Source organism: Grampus griseus, assembly GCF_964374135.1.
Source record: "Grampus griseus genome assembly, chromosome: 17".
Taxonomy (NCBI): domain Eukaryota; kingdom Metazoa; phylum Chordata; class Mammalia; order Artiodactyla; family Delphinidae; genus Grampus; species Grampus griseus.
The window spans coordinates 18,226,202-18,251,555 of NC_139011.1; the positions used below are offsets into that span (position 1 = coordinate 18,226,202).

Genomic DNA, 25,354 nt, shown 5'->3' on the forward strand with positions numbered 1-25,354 from the left:
CAAGAGCCAGGGTTGGTTAGATTCCCTGCAATGTGACGACAGTCCTCACATCCAATAGAACCATTTGCCACACAATTTTTGTGCCTGCTGAGTTAGGTGAAAAACACATATAATGATCTGAGCCTAGACCTGACTACATTTTACAAATGAAAACATTTTTTGACTGATTCAATATATTCTGAATTTTCTAGGTATACGACTACCATGCATATGGAAGAAAGGTTGTTTTTGTTTTGCTCAGGGCATTTTATAAAACATTTTATAAAAACAAGTCACTGGTAGCGAGTGTGTTTGTGGTACTTGAGTCAAACACATGACGGCTATTATATGTGCCTCATTCATGCTGAATCCAACTAAAAGTCAAATATTCGACTACTTCATTTTGTCTTTCAGTGTAGTAGTACCCCAGCTTCTCCATATTGAAATGCATATTATTTTATTATCATTAATCTTTTCCAAAACTTCTTTACAATTAGAGGATATCAATTAAAAAAATTTTCTGAGTGCATGTAAGTTAGATTACTCTACTAGGCACATCCTGCGTATCTCCTCAGATTCCCTCAATGCGATTGGCTGGTCTCCCAGACTTTTCACCCGCTTATTCAACTTCAGGCATCACCACAGACAGCTCTGCTTGACCTAAGTGTTTCTGCCACTTAGAGCCAATCCATTGCTTGCCTATAAACGCTGCTTCCCCTGACCTCTCCCCTGGGCTGCTGCCAGGCAGCCAGGCTAAGGAGAGACATACTTGCATTTCTGGGTTCTCTCATCAATGCCAGACTTGGATGAAAAGCCGCTCTGTAGGGCATAGGTGTCCTGAGCAGCTGCTAAAGGTGATGACCTGAGCAACCCTGATCTGTAGGCGATTTATTGAAACCTTTGTGGAGCCAAACGGGAGATGATCACAGGAAGGAGCTGGGCAGATAACCTTCCTCTGCCTCCTTCCTGTGGACCCGCCATGCACCGTATATCCTGAGAGGCATCCCATGTGACTGCACACCTGCTAGGTGACTGGCCGTGTCTCTCTGCGCTTCATGAAGCAGCAGCCGGTGTCATCATGCATCACCTGCCTTGCTTCTCTGCCTCCTGCCCGCTTCTTGTCTTCACTCTCAGTGAAGGCCTTGGAATTGGGCCTCCTAAATAAAGCATCAGCACCTAATCCTTGCCACATGTTTCATTTTCTAGGGAACTTGGCCTAAGACCAGTATTTATGAATTTCACCTGATGACAGCAAAGGGCACATTAGAAGGGGTGTTGGGTCTGCTCGGTTGAGGAGAGATGCACGTGTGTATAATACGCTTGTACTTGTATAACAATGTCCACAAGGATACATTTTTTTAAAAAGGCCTCTTACTATCAGTTACTGCTGAGAAATGGGGCCAGGGATCATATGACTGTAATACCCACTATATTACATGAACTTCTTAAATGTGCATTTAAAAATCCTCTTTTAAAAAAGGTTTTCTGGGGCTTCCGGGAAGATGGCGGAAGAGTAAGACGCGGAGATCACCTTCCTCCCCACAGATACACCAGAAATACATCTACACGTGGAACAACTCCTACAGAACACCTACTGAACGCTGGCAGAAGACCTCAGACCTCCCCAAAGGCAAGAAACCCCCCACGTACCTGGTTCGCGAGGAGAGGGGATTAAGAACGCTGCTTAAAGGAGCTCCAGAGACGGGCGGGAGACGCCAACGCTGCTGCTGCCGCCACCAAGAAGCCAGTGTGCCGCCACCAAGAAACCAGCCACTCTCCTTCCGGAGAGCCTGTGTAGCCCGCCACTGCCAGGGTCCCGGGATCCACGGACAACTTCGCCGGGAGAACGCACAGCGCGTCTCAGACTAGTGCAACGTCACGGCGGCGTCTGCCGCCGCAGGCCCGCCCCGCACTCCATGCCCCTCCCTCCCCCGGCCTGAGTGAGCCGGAGCCCCCGCATCAGCTGCTCCTTTAACCCCGCCCTGTCTGAGCAAAGAACAGACGCCCTCCGGCGACCTACACGCAGAGGCGGGGCCAAATCCAAAGCTGAGTCCCTGGGAGCTGTGAGAACAAAGAAGAGAAAGGGAAATCCCCCCCAGCAGCCTCAGAAGCAGCGGATTAAAGCTCCACAATCAACTTGATGTACCTGCATCTGTGGAATACATGAATAGACAACGAATCATCCCGAATTAAGGAGGTGGACTATGAGAGCAAGATTTACGATTTTTTCCCCTTTCCTCTTTTTGTGAGTGTGTATGTGTATGCTTCTGTGTGAGATTTTGTCTGTATAGCTTTGCTTCCACCATTTGTCCTAAGGCTCTATCCGTCCGGTTTTTTTTGCTTTTGTTTTTATTTTCTCTTAATAATTATTTTTTTATTTTAATAACTTTTATATTTTATCTTACTTTATTTTATTTTACTTTATCTTTTTTTTTTTTTTTTTTTTTGCATTACGCGGGCCTCTCACTGTTGTGGCCTCTCCCGTTGCAGAGCACAGGCTCCGGACGCGCAGGCTCAGCGGCCATGGCTCACGGGCCCAGCCGCTCCGCGGCATGTGGGATCTTCCCAGACCGGGGCACGAACCCGTGCTCCCTGAATCGGCAGGCGGACTCTCAACCACTGCGCCACCAGGAAAGCCCTACTTTATCTTCTTTTTTTCCTTCCTTCCCTCCTCCTGTCCTCCCTTCCTCCCTCCCTCCCTCCCTCCTTTCTTTCTTTCTTTCTTCTACTAATTCTTTCTTTCTACTTTTTCTCCCTTTTATTCTGAGCCGAGTGGATGAAAGGCTCTTGGTGCTGCAGCCAGGAGTCAGTGCTGTGCCTCTGAGGTGAGAGAGCCAACTTCAGGACACTGGTTCACAAGAGACCTCCCAGCTGCACATAATATCAAACGGCGAAAATCTCCCAGAGATCTCCATCTCAACACCAGCACCCAGCTTCACTCAACGACCAGCAAGCTACAGTGCTGAACATCCTATGCCAAACAACTAGCAAGACAGGAACACAACCCCACCCATTAGCAGAGAGGCTGCCTAAAATCATAATAAGTCCACAGACACCCCAAAACACACCACCAGACGTGGACCTGCCCACCAGAAAGACAAGATCCAGCGTCATCCACCAGAACACAGGCACTAGTCCCCTCCACCAGGAAGCCTACACAACCCACTGAACCAACCTTAGCCACTGGGGACAGACACCAAAAACAACAGGAACTACAAACCTGCAGCCTGCGAAAAGGAGACCCCAAACACAGTAAGATAAGCAAAATGAGAAGACAGAAAAACACACAGCAGATGAAGGAGCAAGATAAAAACCCACCAGACCTAACAAATGAAGAGGAAATAGGCAGTCTACCTGAAAAAGAATTCAGAATAATGATAGTAAAGATGATCCAAAATCTTGGAAATAGAATAGACAAAATGCAAGAAACATTTAACAAGGACCTAGAAGAACTAAAGATGAAACAAACAACAAGGAACAACACAATATATGAAATTAAAAATTATCTAGAAGGGATCAACAGCAGAATAACTGAGGCAGAAGAACAGATAAGTGACCAGGAAGATAAAATAGTGGAAATAACTACTGCAGAGCAGAATAAAGAAAAAAGAATGAAAAGAACTGGGGACAATCTCAGAGACCTCTGGGACAACATTAAATGCACCAACAGTCAAATTATAGGGGTTCCAGAAGAAGAGAAAATGAAAGGACCTGAGAAAATATTTGAAGAGATTATAGTTGAAAACTTCCCTAATATGGGAAAGGAAATAGTTATTCAAGTCCAGGAAGCAAAGACAGTCCCATACAGGATAAATCCAAGGAGAAATATGCCAAGACACATATTAATCAAACTGTCAAAAATTAAATACAAAGAAAACATATTAAAAGCAGCAAGGGAAAAACAACAAATGACACACAAGGGAATCCCCATAAGGTTAAAAGCTGATCTTTCAGCAGAAACTCTGCAAGCCAGAAGGGACTGGCAGGACATATTTAAAGTGATGAAGGAGAAAAACCTGCAACCAAGATTACTCTACCCAGCAAGGATCTCATTCAGATTTGATGGAGAAATTAAAACCTTTACAGACAAGCAAAAGCTGAGAGAGTTCAGCACCACCAAACCAGCTCTACAACAACTGCTAAAGGCAAGAAACACAAGAGAAGGAAAAGACCTACAATAACGAACCCAAAACAATTAAGAAAATGGGAATAGGAACATACATATCGATAATTACCTTAAATGTAAATGGACTAAATGCTCCCACCAAAAGACACAGATTGGCTGAATGGATACAAACACAAGACCCATATATTTGCTGTCTACAAGAGACCCATGTCAGACCTAGAGACACATACAGACTGAAAGTAAGGGGATGGAAAAAGATATTTCATGCAAACGGAAACCGAAAGAAAGCTGGAGTAGCAATTCTCATATCAGACAAAATAGACTTTAACATAAAGACTATTAGAGGAGACAAAGAAGGACACTACATAATGATCAAGGGATCAATCCAAGAAGAAGATATAACAATTGTAAATATTTATGCACCCAATATAGGAGCACCTCAATACATAAGGCAAATGCTAACAGCCATAAAAGGGGAAATCGACAGTAACACAATAATAGTAGGGGACTTTAACACCCCACTTTCACCAATGGACAGATCATCCAAAATGCAAATAAATAAGGAAACACAAGCTTTAAATGATACATTAAACAAGATGGACTTAATTGATATTTATAGGACATTCCATCCAAAAACAACAGAATACACATTTTTCTCTAGTGCTCATGGAACATTCTCCAGGATAGATATCTTGGGTCACAAATCAAGCTTTGGTAAATTTAAGAAAATTGAAATTCTATCAAGTATCTTTTCCGACCTCAACTATGAGACTAGATATCAATTACAGGAAAAGATCTGTAAAAAATACAAACACATGGAGGCTAAACAATACACTACTTAATAACGAAGTGATCACTGAAGAAATCAAAGAGGAAATCAAAAAATACCTAGAAACAAATGACAATGGAGACATGACGACCCAAAATCTACGGGATGCAGCAAAAGCAATTCTAAGAGGGAAGTTTATAGCAATACAATCCTACCTTAAGAAACAGGAAACATCTCGAATAAACAACCTAGCCTTGCACCTAAAGCAATTAGAGAAAGAAGAAAAAAAAAAAAACCAAACTTAGCAGATGGAAAGAAATCATAAAAATCAGATCAGAAATAAATGAAAAAGAAATGAAGGAAATGATAGCAAAGATCAATAAAACTAAAAGCTGGTTCTTTGAGAATATAAACAAAATTGATAAAACATTAGCCAGACTCATCAAGAACAAAAGGGAGAAGACTCAAATCAATAGAATTAGAAATGAAAAAGGAGAAGTAACAACTGACACTGCAGAAATACAAAAGGTCATGAGAGGTTACTACAAGCAACTCTATGCCAATAAAATGGAAAACCTGGAAGAAATGGACAAATTCTTAGAAATGCACAGCCTTCTGAGACTGAACCAGGAAGAAATAGAAAATATGAACAGACCAATCACAAGCACTGAAATTGAAACTGTGATTAAAAATCTTCCAACAAACAAAAGCCCAGGACCAGATGGCTTCACAGGCGAATTCTATCAAACATTTAGAGAAGAGCTAACACCTATCCTTCTCAAACTCTTCCAAAATATAGCAGAGGGAGGAACACTCCCAAACTCATTCTACGAGGCCACCGTCACCCTGATACCAAAACCAGACAAGGATGTCACAAAAAAAGAAAACTACAGGCCAATATCACTGATGAACATACCTGCAAAAATCCTCAACAAAATACTAGCAAACAGAATCCAACAGCACATTAAACGGATCATACACCATGATCAAGTGGGGTTTATTCCAGGAATGCAAGGATTCTTCAATATACGCAAATCAATCAACGTGATACACCATATTAACAAATTGAAGCAGAAAAACCATATGGTCATCTCAATAGATGCAGACAAAGCGTTCGACAAAATTCAACACCCATTTATGATAAAAACCCTGCAAAAGTAGGCATAGAGGGAACTTTCCTCAACATAATAAAGGCCATATATGACAAACCCACAGCCAACATTGTCCTCAATGGTGAAAAACTGGAAGCATTTCCACTAAGATCAGGAACAAGACAAGGGTGCCCACTCTCACCACTCTTATTCAACATAGTTTTGGAAGCTTTAGCCACAGCAATCAGAGAAGAAAAGGAAATAAAAGGAATCCAAATCGGAAAAGAAGAAGTAAAGCTGTCACTGTTTGCAGATGACATGATACTACACATAGAGAATCCTAAAGATGCTACCAGAAAACTACTAGAGCTAATCAATGAATTTGGTAAAGTAGCAGGATACAAAATTAATGCACAGAAATCTCTGGCATTCCTATACACTAATGATGAAAAATCTGAGTTGAAATCAAGAAAACACTCCCATTTACCATTACAACAAAAAGAATAAAATATCTAGGAATAAACCTACCTAAGGAGACAAAAGACGTGTATGCAGAAAATTATAAGACACTGATGAAAGAAATTAAAGATGATACAAATAGATGGAGAGATATACCATGTTCTTGGATTGGAAGAATCAACATTGTGAAAATGACTATACTACGCAAAGCAGTCTACAGATTCAATGCAATCCCTATCAAACTACCACTGGCATTTTTCACAGAACTAGAACAAAAAATTTCACAATTTGTATGGAAACACAAAAGACCCCGAATAGCCAAAGCAATCCTGAGAATGAAAAACGGAGCTGTAGGAATCAGGTTCCCTGACTTCAGACTATACTACAAAGTTACAGTAATCAAGACAGTATGGTACTGGCACAAAAACAGAAATATAGATCAATGGAAGAGGATAGAAAGCCCAGAGAATAACCCACGCAAATATGGTCAGCTTATCTTTGATAAAGGAGGCAGGAATGTACAGTGGAAAAAGGACAGCCTCTTCAACAAGTGGTGCTGGGAAAACTGGACAGGTACATATAAAAGTACGAGATTAGATCATTCCCTAACACCATACACAAAAATAAGCTCAAAATGGAGTAAAGACCTAAATGTAAGGCCAGAAACTATCAAACTCTTAGAGGAAAACATAGGCAGGACACTCTATGACATAAATCACAGCAAGATCCTTTTTGACCCACCTCCTAGAGAAATGGAAATAAAAACAAAAATAAACAAATGGGACCTAATGAAACTTCAAAGCTTTTGCACAGCAAAGGAAACCATAAACAAGACCAAAAGACAGCCCTCAGAATGGGAGAAAATATTTGCCAATGAAGCAACTGACAAAGGATTAATCTCCAAAATTTATAAGCAGCTCATGCAGCTTAATAACAAAAAAACAAAAAACCCAATCCAAAAATGGGCAGAAGACCTAAATAGACATTTCTCCAAAGAAGATATACAGACTGCCAACAAACACATGAAAGAATGCTCAACATTACTAATCATTAGAGAAATGCAAATCAAAACTACAATGAGATATCATCTCACACCAGTCAGAATGGCCATCATCAAAAAATCTAGAAACAATAAATGCTGGAGAGGGTGGGGAGAAAAGGGAACCCTCTTGCACTGTTGGTGGGAATGTAAATTGATACAGCCACTATGGAGAACAGTATGGAGGTTCCTGAAAAAACTACAAATAGAACTACCATATGACCCAGCAATCCCACTACTGGGCACATACCCTGAGAAAACCATAATTCAAAAATAGGGCTTCCCTGGTGGCGCAGTGGTTGAGAGTCCGCCTGCCGATGCAGGGGACACGGGTTCATGCCCCGGTCCGGGAAGATCCCACATGCCGCGGAGTGGCTGGGCCCGTGAGCCATGGCCGCTGAGCCTGTGCGTCCAGAGCCTGTGCTCTGCAACGGGAGAGGCCACAGCAGTGAGAGGCCCGCGTACCGCAAAAAAAAAAAAAAAAAAAAAAAAAGAGTCATGTACCAAAATGTTCATTGCAGCTCTATCTACAATAGCCCGGAGCTGGAAACAACCTAAATGTCCATCAGATGAATGGATAAAGAAGATGTGGCACATATATACAATGGAATATTACTCAGCCATAAAAAGAAAGGAAATTGAGCTATTTGTAATGAGGTAATAGACCTAGAGTCTGTCATACAGAGTGAAGTAAGTCAGAAAGGGAAAGACAAATACCGTATGCTAACACATATATATGGAATTTAAGAAAAAAAAATGTCATGAAGAACCTAGGGGTAAGACGGGAGTAAAGACACAGACCTACTAGAGAATGGAGTTGAGGATATCGGGAGGGGGAAGAGTAAGCTGGGAGAAAGTGAGAGTGGCATGGACATATATACACTACCAAACATAAAATAGATAGCTAGTGGGAAGCAGCCGCATAGCACAGGGAAATCAGCTCCGTGCTTTGTGATCGCCTGGAGGGATGGAACAGGGAGGGTGGGAGGGAGGGAGACGCAGGAGGGAAGAGATATGGGAACATATGTATATATATAACTGATTCATTTTGTTGTAAAGCAGAAACTAACACACCATTGTAAAGCAATTATACTCCAATAAAGATGTTTAAAATAAATAAATAAATAAGGTTTTCTGTTTATGGGTAAGTAATGTTCTGATAGTAGTGAATAATATTTTTAACTTGTTTATAAAATCTTACATAACAGAACTATTTGAATATAGGACTGGAAATTGATTATCATGTCACCCAGTCCTCTAAATTACACTAAATTGGATTTCACTAGGGGAAGCAAGTCTAATACCTCATTAAAATAACTAAACCATGTCCAAGTAAGGGATGGAAACACATTTGTCTGATAACAGAAAAGCAGTAGGAACCTGTATTTTGGCCTTTTATCCTCCATTGTTTTTTTTCCTTCGACATAAAAAAAGCAGTTTATTGCAAGAGTATAAGACTCGACACTGAGAACATTGCTCAGACATTGTCACAGCAAAGAGTAGGGCAGAGGCGGAGGACGGTGAAAACTAAGGATGACCAGTGCGCACAAGAGAAGTGGGAGCTGATGCACACGCAGCCTATCCCCCAAGGCACAGGCAGCACGTGGGCAAGGCCTCTCACCCTGACTCTAGCCTCGGGCAGAGCCCATCCTGCTCTCACACTTGGCCTGATGGCTGTGATTCTGCCTTAGCTTGGAGCAGCGCCTGGGAATGTTGAAAAAAAAACTTTATTCTTTTCAAGAAATAAAGCCAGTTATATTTTCAGCAACTTTCAACTGTAATTCTTTGGATGAATATAGTCTATTTCTTCCCAAGAACTCAAAGGAAAGTCCAGGAAAGACCTTCACAACCCCTCATTAATTGCAGTGTCTCTGCTTTGTAATTTTCACCTGCACAAGGGGTGAAGGAAATGCTTCCTCTGCAAGTTTTCTGGGTCTCACAAGAAAGGCAAACCCAGTCCAGAAAGAAGCGACCTCTTTCTTCTTCAAGTCAGGCCTTCGAACTAAGACCTTAATCAGTGAAGTTTTTGCAACTTTCCTTCTTGCACCTGGCCTCTCAATGAATTCTTCAACATGAACAGAATATAATGTTTACACAAAACAAACCACTTCACAACCTAGTGGCTTAGAACACAGTGCCATATTATCTCATTATTCTATGGGTTGCCTGGGTTCACTCACAGAATATGGCTGTATGTAGCTGGAGCATTCTGTTGGACTGAGGTCCGAGATGCCTCACTCACTGTCTTGCAGCCGGTCTGGCTGTCTACTGGGTCACCTCAGTTCTCTTCTGTATGGCCTCTCAACATCTAGTAGGCTAGACCAGTTCCCTTATGTGCCTACCTTACATTCAGGCAAGGTTCTACAAGAGCAAACCGGAAGCTGCAAGATGGTCAAAGCCTAGGTTCTAGCTCACACCATGTCATTTATACCATATTCTACCAGTCAAAGCAAGTCACACTGCCAGCCCAGATGCAAGGACGAGGGAGATAGACTCCATCTCTTGATGGGAGGAGCTCAAAGCTTTGTGGCCATGTTAAACCTACTGCATTCCACTCTCTGGCCACAATTATTTTCATTTCTCTTACATACAAAATATGCTCATTTCCTCCCAATATGGGATAAAGTCCAATATTTCATGATTTTCATCAGTCCAGATAGGGATGAGACTCAGGGTGTGGCTTTTAAAAATCCAGAATATTGTGACCTAAGAAACCTAAGTTAACTGCCATCTGTACGTCCAACATACAATGGTGAGGCAGGGACAGGGTAACTGCAGCAGACACTTCCTTTGTTAAGGGACTAATCACTAGTTCATAGTAATTCTGAAATCCAGCTGGGCACATGTCACCACTTATCCCTTGCCGGGGCAGGGGATGTGACCCAGGGTTCATTTCTGCTACCTGGGAGTGGTACTCTAATCCATTACTATTGGCTCTGCCCTTTGGCCTCTTGGCTTTGACTTTCTGAAAAGTCTTTTCCATAAAAAAAATAGTCCATATTTGCAACTGAACACTTTTCTCACCCTGCTTCATGCCCACTGAAATTTGGTGGCTCAGAAGTCTCTTTTCATTTTCATACAAATTCCTTAAAATGTTATGGACTTTCTGTTGCTAAGAAAATTCAATGGAGAAAGAACTGTCTTTTCAACAGATTATGCTGGTAAAACTGGATACCCGTATGTCAAAGAATGATGGTGGATCCCTTCTTCACACCATACACAAAAATTAACTCAAAGTGGATCATAGACTTAAATGTAAGAGATAAAACCGTAAAGTGGAAGGACAGAATTGAAGAAAATATTTGTAAATCATAGATAAGGGACTAGAATCCAGAAAATATAAAGAATTCTTATAACTCAACAATAAAAAGAGAAATAATCCCACCTAAAAGTCCTTAAAAAAGGATTTGGTGGACATTTGCGGAAAGAAAATATGCAAATGGCCAATAAGCATGTGAAAAGATGCTCAACAACATTATTTATCAGAGAAATGCAAATCAAAACCACTATGAGATATTACCTCATATTTCCTATCATTTGTCAAAAGAAAAATAATAACAAGTATTAGCAAGGATGTGGAGAAATTGGAACTGCTGGTGGAAATGTCAAGTGGTGCAGCTGCTTTGGAAAACAGTCTGCCTTTTCTCAAAAAATTAAACAGTTACTGTTGAATATATAGTCCAACAATTCCACTCCTAGGCATATACCCAAGATAAATGGAAATATATGTCTATGCCAAAACTTGTATATAAACCTCCATGGGAGCATTATTCATGATAGCCAAAAAGTGGAATCAGCCCAAATGTCCATCAGCTGATGAACGGATAAACAAAATGTGGCAGATTCATACAGTGAAATGCTGATACATGCTACAACATGGATGAACCGTGAAAACCTCATGCTAAGTAAAAGAAACCAGACACAAAAGACCATAAATCATATTAGTCCACGTACATCAAATGTCCAGAATAGGCAAATCCAGAGAACCGAAAGCAGATTAGTGGTTGCCAGTGGTGAACAGAAAATGACTGCTAGTAGATACGGAATTTCTACTGGGGTGAGGAAAATGTTATGCAATTAGACAGTGGTGATGATTACACAACTTTGTGGATATACTAAAACCTGTTACATTATACACCCTAAAGGGTGAATTTCATAATATGTGAATTACATCTCCAATAAAAATAAAATGTGTGGGCTCTCTATGTATCAAGTTATAGTCTAGTCTATTAGATGAAAACCACACCCACAATTCTTTTCAGGACAGGTCCTCTTTACTTTGGGTGTCAGAGTGCCACGGGGCAACACCCTGAAGATTCTTAAAAGCCCTTTTGTCTTGCTACGAGAGTTTACTTTAAATATTTCTAAGGTCTTAATAAAGAATTATATCGCTAGACCTTTGGTTTGATCTTTTTCTTGAGGCTATTACTTACTTGGAGAATATTTTGCCATTAGAGATACTAGAAGCGGGAAAACATTTTATTTTCCAATCCAGAATGTTCTAAGCCCTCTGTATCTCCTCAAAGTGCTGCTAGAAAACTGAACAGTCCCTCCTCTTGTTCATCTATCTTGTCCTGCACCTTATTGTATTCAGCCAAATAAACAAACAAATGGCTCATTGACACTTCTAGCATTCTGTCTGGAAATAACCTTAACTAGATCCATGAGTTCATTTGGTACAAATTCTCTTTTCCAGGTTATGTAGGCAACAATTTTGCCAAATGTACCATCACTAGATAACGAAACTGAGCTAGTCCAGCCCTGTGGCTCCCTCTTTCTCCAAAAAAGAGTCCTTATAAAGAGCGGGAGCTTTAGGCATTATTCCCAGCACTGGGACATAACTCCTCAGAACATCTGATATCTAAGCTCAGCCTATATTCTCCCTCCCACATGAGGTCCCGCTCATACTTATCGTATATATAGACAGAACAACTGGTCAGCAGGGTTCCTCTCCTGAAACACAGCCCAAAGTATGTACAGCTGAACCTCAGTTCAGCCTGCCTTTTCTTCCATGACTTTTAGTCTATTCCAAAAATTGACCTGAAGTCTTTGGGCCTTTTAGATCTCTCCTTTGTACCTGCTTTCAAATTTATCTGAAATATCTTGTCACTTTTTACTTTGAAATATTTTTTATGGGAAGTTCACAAAAGGTATGAAGTAGGAGCACTGCATGGAAGTTAAGTTAAAGTAGTATCCGAGTATGGAAAGCGTGTAGGTATAGGGAAGGCTTGTAACTCCCCTTCTCCAGAAGCCCAAATAAGGGAGGCTGCAGCCCAAACCTCTGACCCTGTGGGAGTCTAGGCCCTGACGTGGATAATGTGGAGATCAGCTTTGGAATTCCAGGAAGGCATCTAGAAATTTAGAAATTAATTTCTTTGACCAATTAAATTTACTGAAAAAGCGGCCAAAATATTTTTTAAAATGTTCACCCTCACTATTTTCAGCCATCAGAAAAGGAAACGGGGACTCTGCTGGTGGGTGTACACACTGATCTCTCAGAAAGGCAATTTGGAAAAATTTACCAAAAATCACAAATTCCACTCCGAAAAACTTATACTAAGGAATAATCAGTGATGTACCAGGAATATTCATTAAAGTTTTATTTTTAGTAAGGAAAAATTGAACTCATATGTCCAACAATGAGGGACTGATTTAACAAATTGTGGTTCATTTGTATCATGCAGTTATTAAAATGATGATATATGATATAAAAATCATTTTATATCATAGATCATTAAGTTATATCACATTGTTAAGTGAAAAGCAGGCTATAAATTAATATAATATACACACACATCACACATATAAACACACGTACACAAACATACACACACATATGACACCAATTCTGAAAATATTTTAAACATAATGTTTAAAAATATTAACAGTGGTTACCTATAGACAGAAACAATGTTAGAATTTTTTTCCACTCTTTTTTGCATTTTCCACATTTTCCAGATTTTCTGCCATGGGAAAAGGTATTTTTTTTCTGGGAGTCTGTACTTAGTCATTTTCACTGTGTCTTATTTTCATAAGTTTTGCTCTTTCTTCATTTTTGATCCCAAATAAAATGAATAGCTCAACAGTGGTGGCTCTAGGGCAGGGGTAAGGGAACATGGCTAACTGTGTGAATTTTCTTGCCAATATTTTCTAAATCAGGGGCCATCCAATAAATCATGCTATTGGAACACATGAGAAAAACCACTGGCAATGTCTTACTTAAGACTTATTAATTTAAATAGGCCTAACAACAAAGACATTTACCAAGAAGTAAAGAAATATCTTTTTCTATTTATTGGAATAATTAAATAACCAAGAGTAAAATTTGTAAACATATATAAAAATATTAAAAAATTAAAATATAGTAAAACTATAAAATAAGTATACAATTATAAATACATTAACTGAGCAACCTCAAAACTATATAAATATAGGATATTTATGAAATTCTTTAGAGATGTAACATCTATTCTTTGAATAAAGTTTGAAATTCGTTTGTAATTTTCAAACTATGGAAGGAAAAAGTAAATAATAGCTCTGTCCAATTTATAATTATCCAAAGAGAATGATTTTGTGCTATTTCTTGCTTGTCTTTTCTAATACCCATTCAATCACCTAGGGAGAGAAAAAAATATGATTATGGTACATTTCTATTGGAAACACAAGTGATAGAAAAAGATATTGTTAAAATTTCAAGAGTATGGTAGAAAATTTAAAGCAAAAAATAACCTGTCAAAATCTTAAAATATATATTATCTTGAAAATACATTTTACTAGCAGTTACCAGTGGGGACAGGGAAAGGGGAAGGGGCAATATAGGAGTATGAGATTAAGAAGTACAAACTATTATGTATAAAATAAGCTACAAGGGTATATTGTACAACACAGGGAATAGAGCCAAGATTTTATAGTAATTAAAAATGGAGTATAACCTTTAAAAATTGTGAATCACTATATTGTACACCTGTAACTTACATAATATTATACATCAACTATACTTCTATTAAAAAAAAAAACTAAGGAAATGATTATCACACACACACAAAAATCAGTAGAGCGGTTACCTCCAGAGGTGATGCAGTGGGATATGGTGGGGAAGGGATTCTTTGGGGGTTTCCAAGGTCCCCACAATATTTTATTTCCCAGGTTGCACAGTGAGTGATCCCAAGGATATTCTCTTTTAAAATTATGTTTTTAAATTGTATGTGTTAGGGAGGGTGGGAGGGAGGGAGACGCAAGAGGGAAGAGATATGGGAACACATGTATATGTATAACTGATTCACTTTGTTATAAAGCAGAAACTAACACACCATTGTAAAGCAATTATACCCCAATAAAGATGTTAAAAAATAAATAAAAATAAATTGTATGTGTTTCTTTGCATATGTGTATACATATTATATGTTAGATCATGAATTTTTAAATGGAAAAAAAACCCCACATTTTATTTTCTTGCTCAAGAACACTTTTTGCTGAACTTCCGCTGCGGAATACAGTAGTGTTCTCGCTGGACAAGATGTTCTCACTGGACAAGCAGTTTTCTCACTGGACTCTATTTTCTCACCTTTATTTGAAAAATGTACTTTCAAAGCATCACTAAGAAGAAATTAACTAAACTGAAAATAGCTAATAGAAATGGATTAATTTTTCCAGCTCTTTGGATTTTTTTTTTTTCTGTTTCTTTCTTAACATCAGTTTAGAAGCTCTTTTGTTAACAGAGAAATCTCTTAAATACTACTAAAGATTCTGCTTGCATAAGTCTATTATTAACTATTTTAAAGAGTGGTCATAGGGACAAAGTTGAAAAGACCACTCACTAATTCTTACTGCATATATTACAGCATCATAGGTACTAACCTGCAATAAAATAGCAATTTAATTGAATGTCGTTTCTTGGGAATAATTTATTTACCTGTACAACATTGTTGCTTGCTGTTTTCTTCATTTCTTCAAATAGACCCCTTGAAGTTTTAAGATCCTAAACATAATAAAATACAGCAGCTTAAATCTGCACATTAAATTACACAGAACAAGTCATTATTAAAAACTTGAGATGATCCTAATTCTGTAAGTATCAACATGAAGAGGGAGATACTACAAAAAAATCAAAGTAACAGATTATAATTTAGTTCCTGTCAAAGTACTCTAACCAAAATACATCCATATATACATAAATCCATGCCACTCTAATCTCAAATACTCAATGGCACTGACCAAACCTAAGCCCCATCCTCAACTATGAGTAGCCACATTAACTTCATTACTCAGGAAATGAATATACAGTTCATATTTATTTTTCAGATAAAATAACTTTTTTTCTCTCTCTTCTTTTTGGCTATTTCATTCCACCACAAAGAGGGAATGACATAGGAAATAAAACTGAAATCTCTGACTTGTAAAAAGGTAATGACTATATCAAATTATATTATAAAAATTTTAAAACCCAATTGTATTTAAAAAAAAAAGTAATCCTCCGCTGCACTTCCAAGCTATGTTCCATTGAAGTAGTCACTTTGAATTCTTTAAGCTCTTTCTCTTATTTATACCTTCACGTTACTAAATAATAAGCTTATACTTTATTTCGTGATTTAACAGTTCTAGACAGTGATTGCTGTTATCCCAGATTCAGGTCTCTGAATCCTCCCACCCCCCTTCTCTTCCTCTCAGTAACAGCTGCACCACAAATTTTTGATTAGTAAATAGTCAATGTTTGCATTTTATACCTAAGCAAATATAGTTCAATCCTGAGCTAAGTAATGTATAACGGTTATAATTTCTCTTTCATCTGTTTTGTTTATCCTGTAGTTAAACTACGTTTGCTTAGTTTTCCACGTGTATAATCCTACCCCCACCCCACAATGCTGTGAAAGACTGATTAAATGTACAGCAAAGTTCTTCAAACACTCAGGGATCCTGGATAATCTCTCACTTCAGCTTTTCGTTTTTGCTTCTGTTTTCTTAATTGTATTTTTTTAAACTGGAGATCCTCCTCCCATAGCCTGCTCTAATTTGGTCCAATTGCTCCCTCAGCCTGGTCCCATTGGGACTTATCTTCCCCAGTCTAGGTTAGTTTTTCTTTTATTTCTTGATTCAGTCCCTTGTTCTATTGAATTTCATCTTCTCACAGATTTGTCAAAAGGGTAAAAAAATGACAGAATTTTTCAGACCTTCCATGACTGAAAGTATCTGTACTGAATTTTCATACCTGACTGACTTCTAGACCAGGTATAAAATACTAGGTAAATCACTTTCCTTCAGAATTTGAAGATACTGTTCTACCTTCTTCTGGCACACAGAAAAATCCAATGCCACTCTTATTGATTCTTTGTATGTAAACTACTTTCTCTCCTGGGAAGCTTTTAGGAAATATTCTCTCTGTCCCAGGAGATGTGACATTCCACAGTGATGTGGCTTGTAGAACTGTCATCCACTAGGCTGGACAAGCTGTGTGCCCTTTCCAGCAGGAGGAGTGCGTCCTTCAGGTCTAGAAAACTTTCTGTTATATTTTTGAGTTTTCTCTCCTCTAGTCTCTATTTTTGAAACTCCTATTATTAGCATATTGGATCTTTTGGATTAATTCCCCCATTTTCTTATCCTGTGTTTAATGTTTTTATCCTTAATTTTGTCATTAATACTAATTTCTGGTAAATTTCTTAATCTCAACTGTTCAGCCTTTCTATTGTACTGATTTTATCATATTTCTAATTTTAAGGAGCTTTCATGTTCTATAGTTTTTGGAAACAGCATCCCATTCCGGTTTTGTGCACCCAATTATCTTCTCTCTGAGACAATATAGTTTTTTATGAAGTTTTCTTCAGCTTTCTGCTCCTTCATAGTTCCCTTTGTTCCTTCATGTTTTGGCATCTGCTGTATTAGAAGCTTTTCTAAAAAGTATGCTAACTCTTGGCTGTCCAGTCATATTTTAAAATGAGATAGTAAAAATCTTACTGGAAGCTCTGTCTGTACAGAGCTTGTTCATTGGTATCTTTACAAGGTAGGGGAATAAGGGGCCAGTTGGACTTTTTACCGTGGCCTCCAATTCTTTTTTCTCCAGAGACTATTTCCTGCATTGTCGCAGGGGTGGGGTGGGGGGTGATGAGGATAAAACTATGTATAATATACTTATCTGTAGCTAACATTGCGGGGGAAAAGCGTGCAGAGCAAACTGAAGGCTCCCCAGTTCACTCTGTAGATCTCTATTTAACTCCTCTTTTTTTTCACCTGGCACCTTGCCCCTGCTTTCCATGATACTTGGTGTCTCCAAGACCTGAGCAGGTCAGAGACCGTGTCTGTTGAACTGGCTTGCCTCTCACAGGTGTCCCCAGGCAGACATTTAGGCTGTCACTTCTTCTACTCTGCTATACCACGCTTCCATGTGTTTTTTTTGGTTCAACGATGTATGAAAACATTTCTACATTTCTCCTTTCCTCTTTTCTTAGTTTTTGTACTTTCAATACTGTGTTTCTTGAGAGATTTTAGAAGGGAAGGGAATCGAATGCATGCGGTCCATCTGCAGTTTTAATCAGGAACCCATATAAAATTGTGATTCAAGTCAGAAACTCTGAAAACTGGAACTAATCTAACACCATCTAAGTTTTACAAAATTGTCATCTGAATGGCCGATCTGTCCAATGTCTTACAACAAGCAGATAATGGATCCAAAATTAGAAGCTGGGCGCTTCGATACTCCCTCCAGTAGTTTCACTATATACTAAAATTACTTGAATAAGTTGAATAAAGTAAGTGGAAGCTTATTATCAACTTAAGTCAAAGGCTTGTTAGGGAAACACTGAGGATACCAGTTAAAGTGTAGTTTTCTACATCTGAGAACTAAAATCAAATAAATCAAATATAAACTTTTTGACTCCAATTTTTCTACCTCCATTAAAAAAAAATTGGCAATAAGCTATCAGTGTAAAAAATACTCAGTCAATATTATCTCGTGTCAAATAGGAACATTAGAACTTGACCTCGATTTTGCCATCAGTAGAGAAGACACTGTACCTTTAGATAGAACTTCGAGATCTCAAAGAGACGTTGGCTGCAAGCCGTGAAACATTCGTGAGCCTCAGTAATCCTGTGTTTCTTCAGGGTTTCAGTAACTACTTCTTTCAATATCTTGAACAGAACATAGTATACAACAAATATGTCTTGGAAAAGGTACAAACATATTATTTCAGCTTTAGAGTTAAGTTCTGTGAATCACAGAACCATGTAGCTATGCTAAAGATAGATAAGCTCATTAAGACAAAAGCATCTAGAAGAAAGGAGATCTGAAACAGTGACACGATCACACGTGTCGCAGGCTATCTGTCAGGAAGAAAGGACCAGAGTATCTGAAGAGAGGAATTCATATCCTGAGTTCTGAATCAAAATCTGAGTGTAAAAGGTACACACAGCAGGGATATACAGGTGTGTACTTATTTTTTATTATGGAAAATGTCAAACACTGTAAAGAGAATATTTGTAACAAATCCTCATCTCGATGTATCTACTACCAGTTTCAAGAAGGATCAATTTGTGGCTCTTTCTGTTTCACTTATACGCCCCCACTCACTTTTCCATTATCCTTCTTGCACTGAATTTTTTTTTTCCTCCATTTTTTTGGCCATACCACACAGCTTGCAGGATCTCAGTTCCTGGACCAGGGATTGAATCCGGGCAAGGCAGTGAAAGCCCAGAATCCTAACCACTAGGCCACCAGGGAACTCCCCTGAATTATTTTAAAGTAAATTAAAGATACCATTTCATTGCATTCATAAAATTTTTAGACAAACGTTTAAAACGAATCAAATGAAGAAATTTCTTCCCGTGCAGAACTAAGAGAGTCAGGAAGTAAATCTTTACCCTTGTGTGTTTCTGTGATCTTGATTCCTTACTGAGCCTCGATGTTTTTGATTCAGGCACACTTTTTTGACCTGAACTGGCATTTGTAGTGACTTTGGGAGTTTCACTGCTAAGAACTGGAAGAGATGGACAAGTCACAGGTAATGATCTCTCTGCCCGTGGCTTTCTGGATGTCACTGCATGATGATGATGATTAGTAATGCCACTTCTCTGAGAAAGAAGAGAATCTGAACTTTCAGATTTCACAAGTCTAATGGGGGGGAAAATATAATGCAGATGAAGTGAATCAACAATGAAGTCCATTTTCTGTCTTAAATGTTACAACCATAACCATTGACATATAAACCCAAGAAAAGCAAACACAATTTCTTGCTACTACTGCCTTAAATAAGCAGTCAACATCATATTATACAGTTGCTCCCTTAGTTCTTCAAATGAGTGACTAGAACACAGAAGGCAATGAATAACATTCTAGGATTTCAGCTAGTATTAAAAGCTAATAGGAAAAACTAGCAACATTACTGTCACCCTCCCCGTTAATTTACAATTTCTCACAGAAATCAGGGATGGCACTCCAGGCAATGCTATTTATAGATCCAGTACTCATCTGCCAAGTACTTATACTTTTCTATTAGGATAATTTTGATGAAGAAACCATAATAATCATGCTTGTTGTAGCTATGCAACTACCTGAGCAAAATAAATAACAGTGTTAAAACAAACAGAAATAAAACTATAAAAGTAGCTCTTGTTTCAATCTTTCTAGAATGTTTAAATTTCCTGTTACAAGATAGGGTCTCATATTTTTCAATCTGTTAACCTAGAGGCCACAGTGTACTTTCTTGTCTGGAACACATATCTATCAGTCACAGTCAGAAATAAAAAATATTATTACAAAATACAGTATCCTAAATGTCAATGGATTTGCATTTTAGCTTTATCGCATGTAAATATTACCATGAACTTGTAAAGTCCTCATGAAAATAATTTAGTTATTCCCCATCAGGGAAAAAGGATTCTAATAATTTTCACTGTTTAAAAGAAGATTTGAAAGTTTCACTTTAAGATATTTGATACTTTTTGAAAGATTTACATATAATAAGAATTTAAGGTTTGTTTTAGGTGCCAAAGACCTAAATTTGACAAAGGTTCTAAAGATATATAAATTCAATAGAAATTAGAGTGTTTATCTCATAAGCTTCTAATTTCTGTTCAGGTATTTGGATATTTTATTTAGCTAGCAAATAAATTAGCTAGAAAGATCTCATTTTTCATATATTATTATGTAGGCTTTAAAGCTATATTTTATATGAAACAAGTTGTTTTAAAACGGTACCTCATGGGAATTTCCTGGTGGTCCAGTGGTTAGGACTCCTCGCTTTCACTGCCATAGCCCAGGTTCAACCAAAAATGGTACCTCATGAAACCCCTTGTTTAAGGGGCCAGTGTAGGTAGGAAACAGTGAGAAGAGAGCTAACAGAAAAACTGCATCCCTAAACATCCCCTTCAACAGAGCAGCTCAGCTGCTTAATCTATTGGATAAGATCGCCAGTGTTCCATGGCTTAAAAGCTTTACAACCCATCGTGCTGATGGGCTGTATATTATAAAGCAAGAAACAATGTGTTTTTTCCAAGTCATTTCCTTGTATAACTTATAAGCATAATCATCAACTGCTCACAATACAAACACAATTCCTGTATGAATGAATTACATTAAAATCTGCACAGAAAGCAGCTTAAAAATCTGAAAGATTAATTCAATTACCCTCGGCCTAAAATACTTTCTGTCAAGATACTATCTTTATGTACTTAATATACCACCTTTTGGGGGGATAAAGGCAGTTCAGATCTTTTGATCTCCTTTTTCCTCGGGAGACTTCAGTCCGGAGTTCACTTTGTAAAGCTTCTCCATCAGGGATACTTCCGGGCTCTGACAAAACTGCTGGAGACGGAAGAGGGCTCAGTACGGTAGGTACTGGAAAACTTTCTCTGGTGCATGTAGTTTGAGTTTCATAACGAATAAGACGAGACTGAAGTTCTGAAAATCCCCCATCTCTTTCTAATGCTTTTCGGTCATCCAAGCAATATCTAAACAAGAGAAAGATCTTTAAAATCAAAGACTCCAAGGCAGCCATGGGCTTTTCCCTGCCAATTAGGGAAAAGCAAAACATGTGCTTAAAAAGTTCTTACTAAACTTCCTAATAATTGTTGGAAGGTTGAGTGAACGGCCAACTTCCCTCACAAGTTCAGTTTTTTCCAGCCTGCTACACAACATGGCAAAAGATTAAAAAAATTTGAAGTACAATCTGATTCCTCTTTGACTGTTTCTGGGCGACAGATTAAGTTAATCCTCTGGCTTATTTTCAAAATAATACAGTTGCTGTTTTGATACTTTTTAAATCTCTACCAACCTCTGATACTTCAGCATGGCTGATATGTAATGACATGAAATGCTAACTTCTGTTAGAAAGAACAAGTTTATTTTCAACACAAAGATTAACAGGGTATAAAGGCATTCTAAACTGGCTCACCAAACACAGCTCAGAACATTTTGAAATTTCCCTTTGAAACTCATTTCCACCTTACTGACTGATTGACAAATTTTCCTTCAAACACTTCAGCTGTGTGTGCATTTGGTTTCTAGCTAAATCTGATTTAACATCAATGAGATGTTTGCTCAGTGATTTAACATCAATGAGATGTTTGCTCAGTGAATGCTTCTGGACTTAAAGAAATCCCATCTTAGGAACTTCCCTGGTGGTCCAGTAGTAAAGAATCCGCCTTACAATGCAGGGGATGCAGGTTCTATCCCTGGTAAGGGAACTAAGATCCCACGTGCTGCAGGGCAACTAAGCCCGCGAGCCACAACTATTGAGCTCGCACCTCAACTAGAGAGCCTGCGTGTCGCAAACTACAGAGCCCACGCACCCTAGAGCCTGCACGCAGCAACTAGGGAGAAGGCCGTGCGCCGCAACAAAGAGCCTGCGCTGCAAGGGAAGATCCCGCGTGCCTCAATGGAGATCCCGCGTGCCACAACTAAGACTTAACGCAGCCAAAAAATAAATTAAAATAATAAATAAATAAATGCTTTGATAAGGCTTAAAAAAACAAAGAAATCCCATGTTGTTAAGTACAACAAATAAGCGTATCAAGAAAATCACCAATGAGATGTGTGACCTTGGAATACCCTTCACATTCTCCCCTTCTACATCAAGGAAACAGTTTCACATATACAATGACAGGACTTTAAACATTAAAACCTTTTTCTGTTATCTGTCCTCTTTACTTGTAAAATTCTAAGAAGTTCCTTAGAGTCAGAACTTTGGGTCTATAAGCTTTTAGTTCAACACTCAAGGAGTGTATCATTACCCCAACCTGATTGCCTGACGGAGGTTTTCTCTTTCTCTTGTGACACATATTTGATTTCTAAGAGTACAGACTAGAGAGCCAGACTCCCTGGATTTAAATCCAGCTCTACCACTGTGTGAACATGGCCAAACTACTTAATTTTATCTATGCTACTGCTGCCTCTTCTGCAAGATGAGATTCGTAGCAGTTATCTCAAAGAGCTATGGTGAGGATCATGAATGGGTACACGTATGCACTCAGAAACAGTGCCTGGACCATGCAAGCAAAGCTGTCAGTAAATGTATGCTGCTGCTCTTATCATCACCATCATCATCATCAGTGGTTTCATTTTCTACCACAGCAAATCTTATGCTATGCTGATGATATGTAGCTCAGCCAGGATTCAGACCCAGGTTGGTGACTTCAGAGTCTGACTTTAACCAATTTCGTATGCTATCTCTCACGTAAAGTGTAAGGGTCATCTTACTTAGGGGTCAACCCACGGCTGAACATTAGAATCATCTGAAGAGTTTTTATGAAATACTGATGCCCAGAGTTTCTGATTTAATTGGTCTGGGGTTGGAATCAGTCTTGGACATTTTTTTAGAAAGCTACCTAGGTGATTCTAAAGTGCAGCTAGGACTGAAAAATCTCTGATATAAACCAACAGTTTAATTTAACAGGTGGGAAAAATGAGCTCCTAAGTTATACTGTTAACTGGTGGCAGAAGAGTGACTAGAACCTAGGTCTCTCAATTCTCTAACATTCTTTCTCTAGTCTGTTGTTTAATAAAACACATTTCATTAAAAATCAGCCCCAACCCTAAGGATTACTGATGAGTCCTACTTCTATCCTGGGCGATTGACAGAATCTAGAAAACCACTAAGAACCATGAATGTTAAGGAAAAGTTCTAGGAGAGAGGAAATGTAATTCCTGATTGGCTTACAGGAAATTTTTCAGAGAAAAATAATGCATAGTTTGACTCCACATGCATACTTATTTCTACTCTAAGATTTTGATTCTAAGATGCAGATTTTTTCCTTCCAGTTTTAACATCTCTTAATCACAGCTGTTCATAATGTCATGCCTCCAACTGAATTATGTGCACTGTGCATATTGACTTCAATTGTCATTTAAAATGTCTTCAAAGTGATTTTACTATGATTTGGCATCAAAACAAAAAGTGACTTTGTAAATAAGAAAGGAACAGAAACAGAGTAGAAGGGTGCGTATGTGATGATAGTGAAGAAAAATATTCACTGTTGGATGAATGAGTAAACTTTCACATTTTCTTGCAAAACAATAACCAAATGCTTTATGTGTCCACAGAAAGAAAAATACCTATCAGAAGATGAAGCTATCATTGTCCTATAACTACAAAATAGGCAAGATACTGCTTAGCACACACCAAGCAATGCCGATGAAAGCCGGAAAAACTGCCAAATCTCTTGGAATACATGAAAGAAAGTTCAGAGCAACAGGAGGCTGGTGTGGCCAACTGACTCTCAGTTTGACAGTGGAATTCAATTTGTTGTTAAAGAAAATGGTGCATCTTACAATCAGTGGTATCTTACACTCCAGGATAGGAGAGAGAAGTGAAAAACAAGTCAACTGTGGATAGATTTCATTTTGGCTTAAGTAAACATTGATCTGTACTTGAGCAGTTTATATATTTCTTCCAAATATTTCTTATGTTTGAGTAGAGGAAAAGCTCAAGGATTCCAAAGGCTCACGGCAATGTAAGAAGAGAGAACTTTCTTTGCAGTGTCATATTTACTTTGAAATTTCACTTGAACTTTGCTTCGAGTAGAAACTTAATCTACATGTAATGTGAATAGGCCCTCACACTATAAACCCAAATCCTGAAAAAAAGCATGTTTCTGGACTCACTGTGCTCACCTCCTGCAACTTTCTTAGTTTGATCTCAATGGCCCCAGATTAAATTTACAGCAAGGAAAATGGAGTCACAAATTTGTTTATTTGCTTATAAGGGCAAGCAACTTTCACTTTTTAAAGTCCTTAAATTCTTATTTCAACTGTTTTTTTCATACTCAGACAGACAGAAGTTCAATGTTGTTGCATGTATACATACATTGTTCCTTGTTATTACTGAGTAGTGCTGCTTTAATACCAGTTAATTTATCTATTCTCCCATTGATGTACACCTAAGGCTATTTCCAGGTTGTGGGTATTATGAATAAAACTGCTCTGTGGGTTCTTTTACCAGTCTTTTCGTGGTGTTAGGTTTTCATTTCTCTTAGGAAAATGACTATTAGAAATGCTGAGCCAGGGAGTCTGAGTATGTTCAGTTTTATAAGAACCTGCCAGATCCTTTTCTGAAGTAGATAAATCATGTTATACTTCCACCAAAAATGTTCCAGGGTTCTGATTGTTCCATACGCTTGTCAACACTCATCGGTCTTTTATTTTAACCATTCTGGTGGCTGCACAGTATTTTATTTTATGGATGCACTATAATTTATTTAACCAACCTCCTACAGTTAGACATTATTTCCAATGTTTCTTATTTTAAATAACACTGTGAAAAATACCCTTGCCTAATAACTTTCCATGTAAACGCTAATTTTATCATTAAGTGAAGTTAATCTATCTGATATTATAAACAACTGCATGGCTTTTGGTAGATTACCAAGCAGCCCCCCAGACAGGTTGTAACAATTTATATTCCAAGCTG

The 25,354-nt window shown here is 38.3% G+C and overlaps 1 protein-coding gene across 2 annotated transcripts in view; it reads right to left on the reverse strand.

The window, feature by feature from the left end:
* Positions 1 to 14,039: 14,039 nt before the first annotated feature.
* The window catches only part of MTBP (MDM2 binding protein), a gene marked incomplete at its 3' end in the record, with an annotated part of 71,745 nt that continues 60,430 nt past the window's right edge, over positions 14,040 to 25,354 (reverse strand). For both annotated transcript variants that reach the window (XM_082675231.1, XM_082675230.1), the window contains exons 18-22: positions 21,132 to 21,398; positions 19,311 to 19,560; positions 18,468 to 18,581; positions 15,376 to 15,441; positions 14,040 to 14,078 (exon numbers count right to left, since the gene is read on the reverse strand). In XM_082675231.1, coding sequence (XP_082531357.1) covers positions 14,040 to 14,078; positions 15,376 to 15,441; positions 18,468 to 18,581; positions 19,311 to 19,560; positions 21,132 to 21,398 — 736 coding nt within the window. The remainder of the gene's footprint in view (positions 14,079 to 15,375; positions 15,442 to 18,467; positions 18,582 to 19,310; positions 19,561 to 21,131; positions 21,399 to 25,354) is intronic.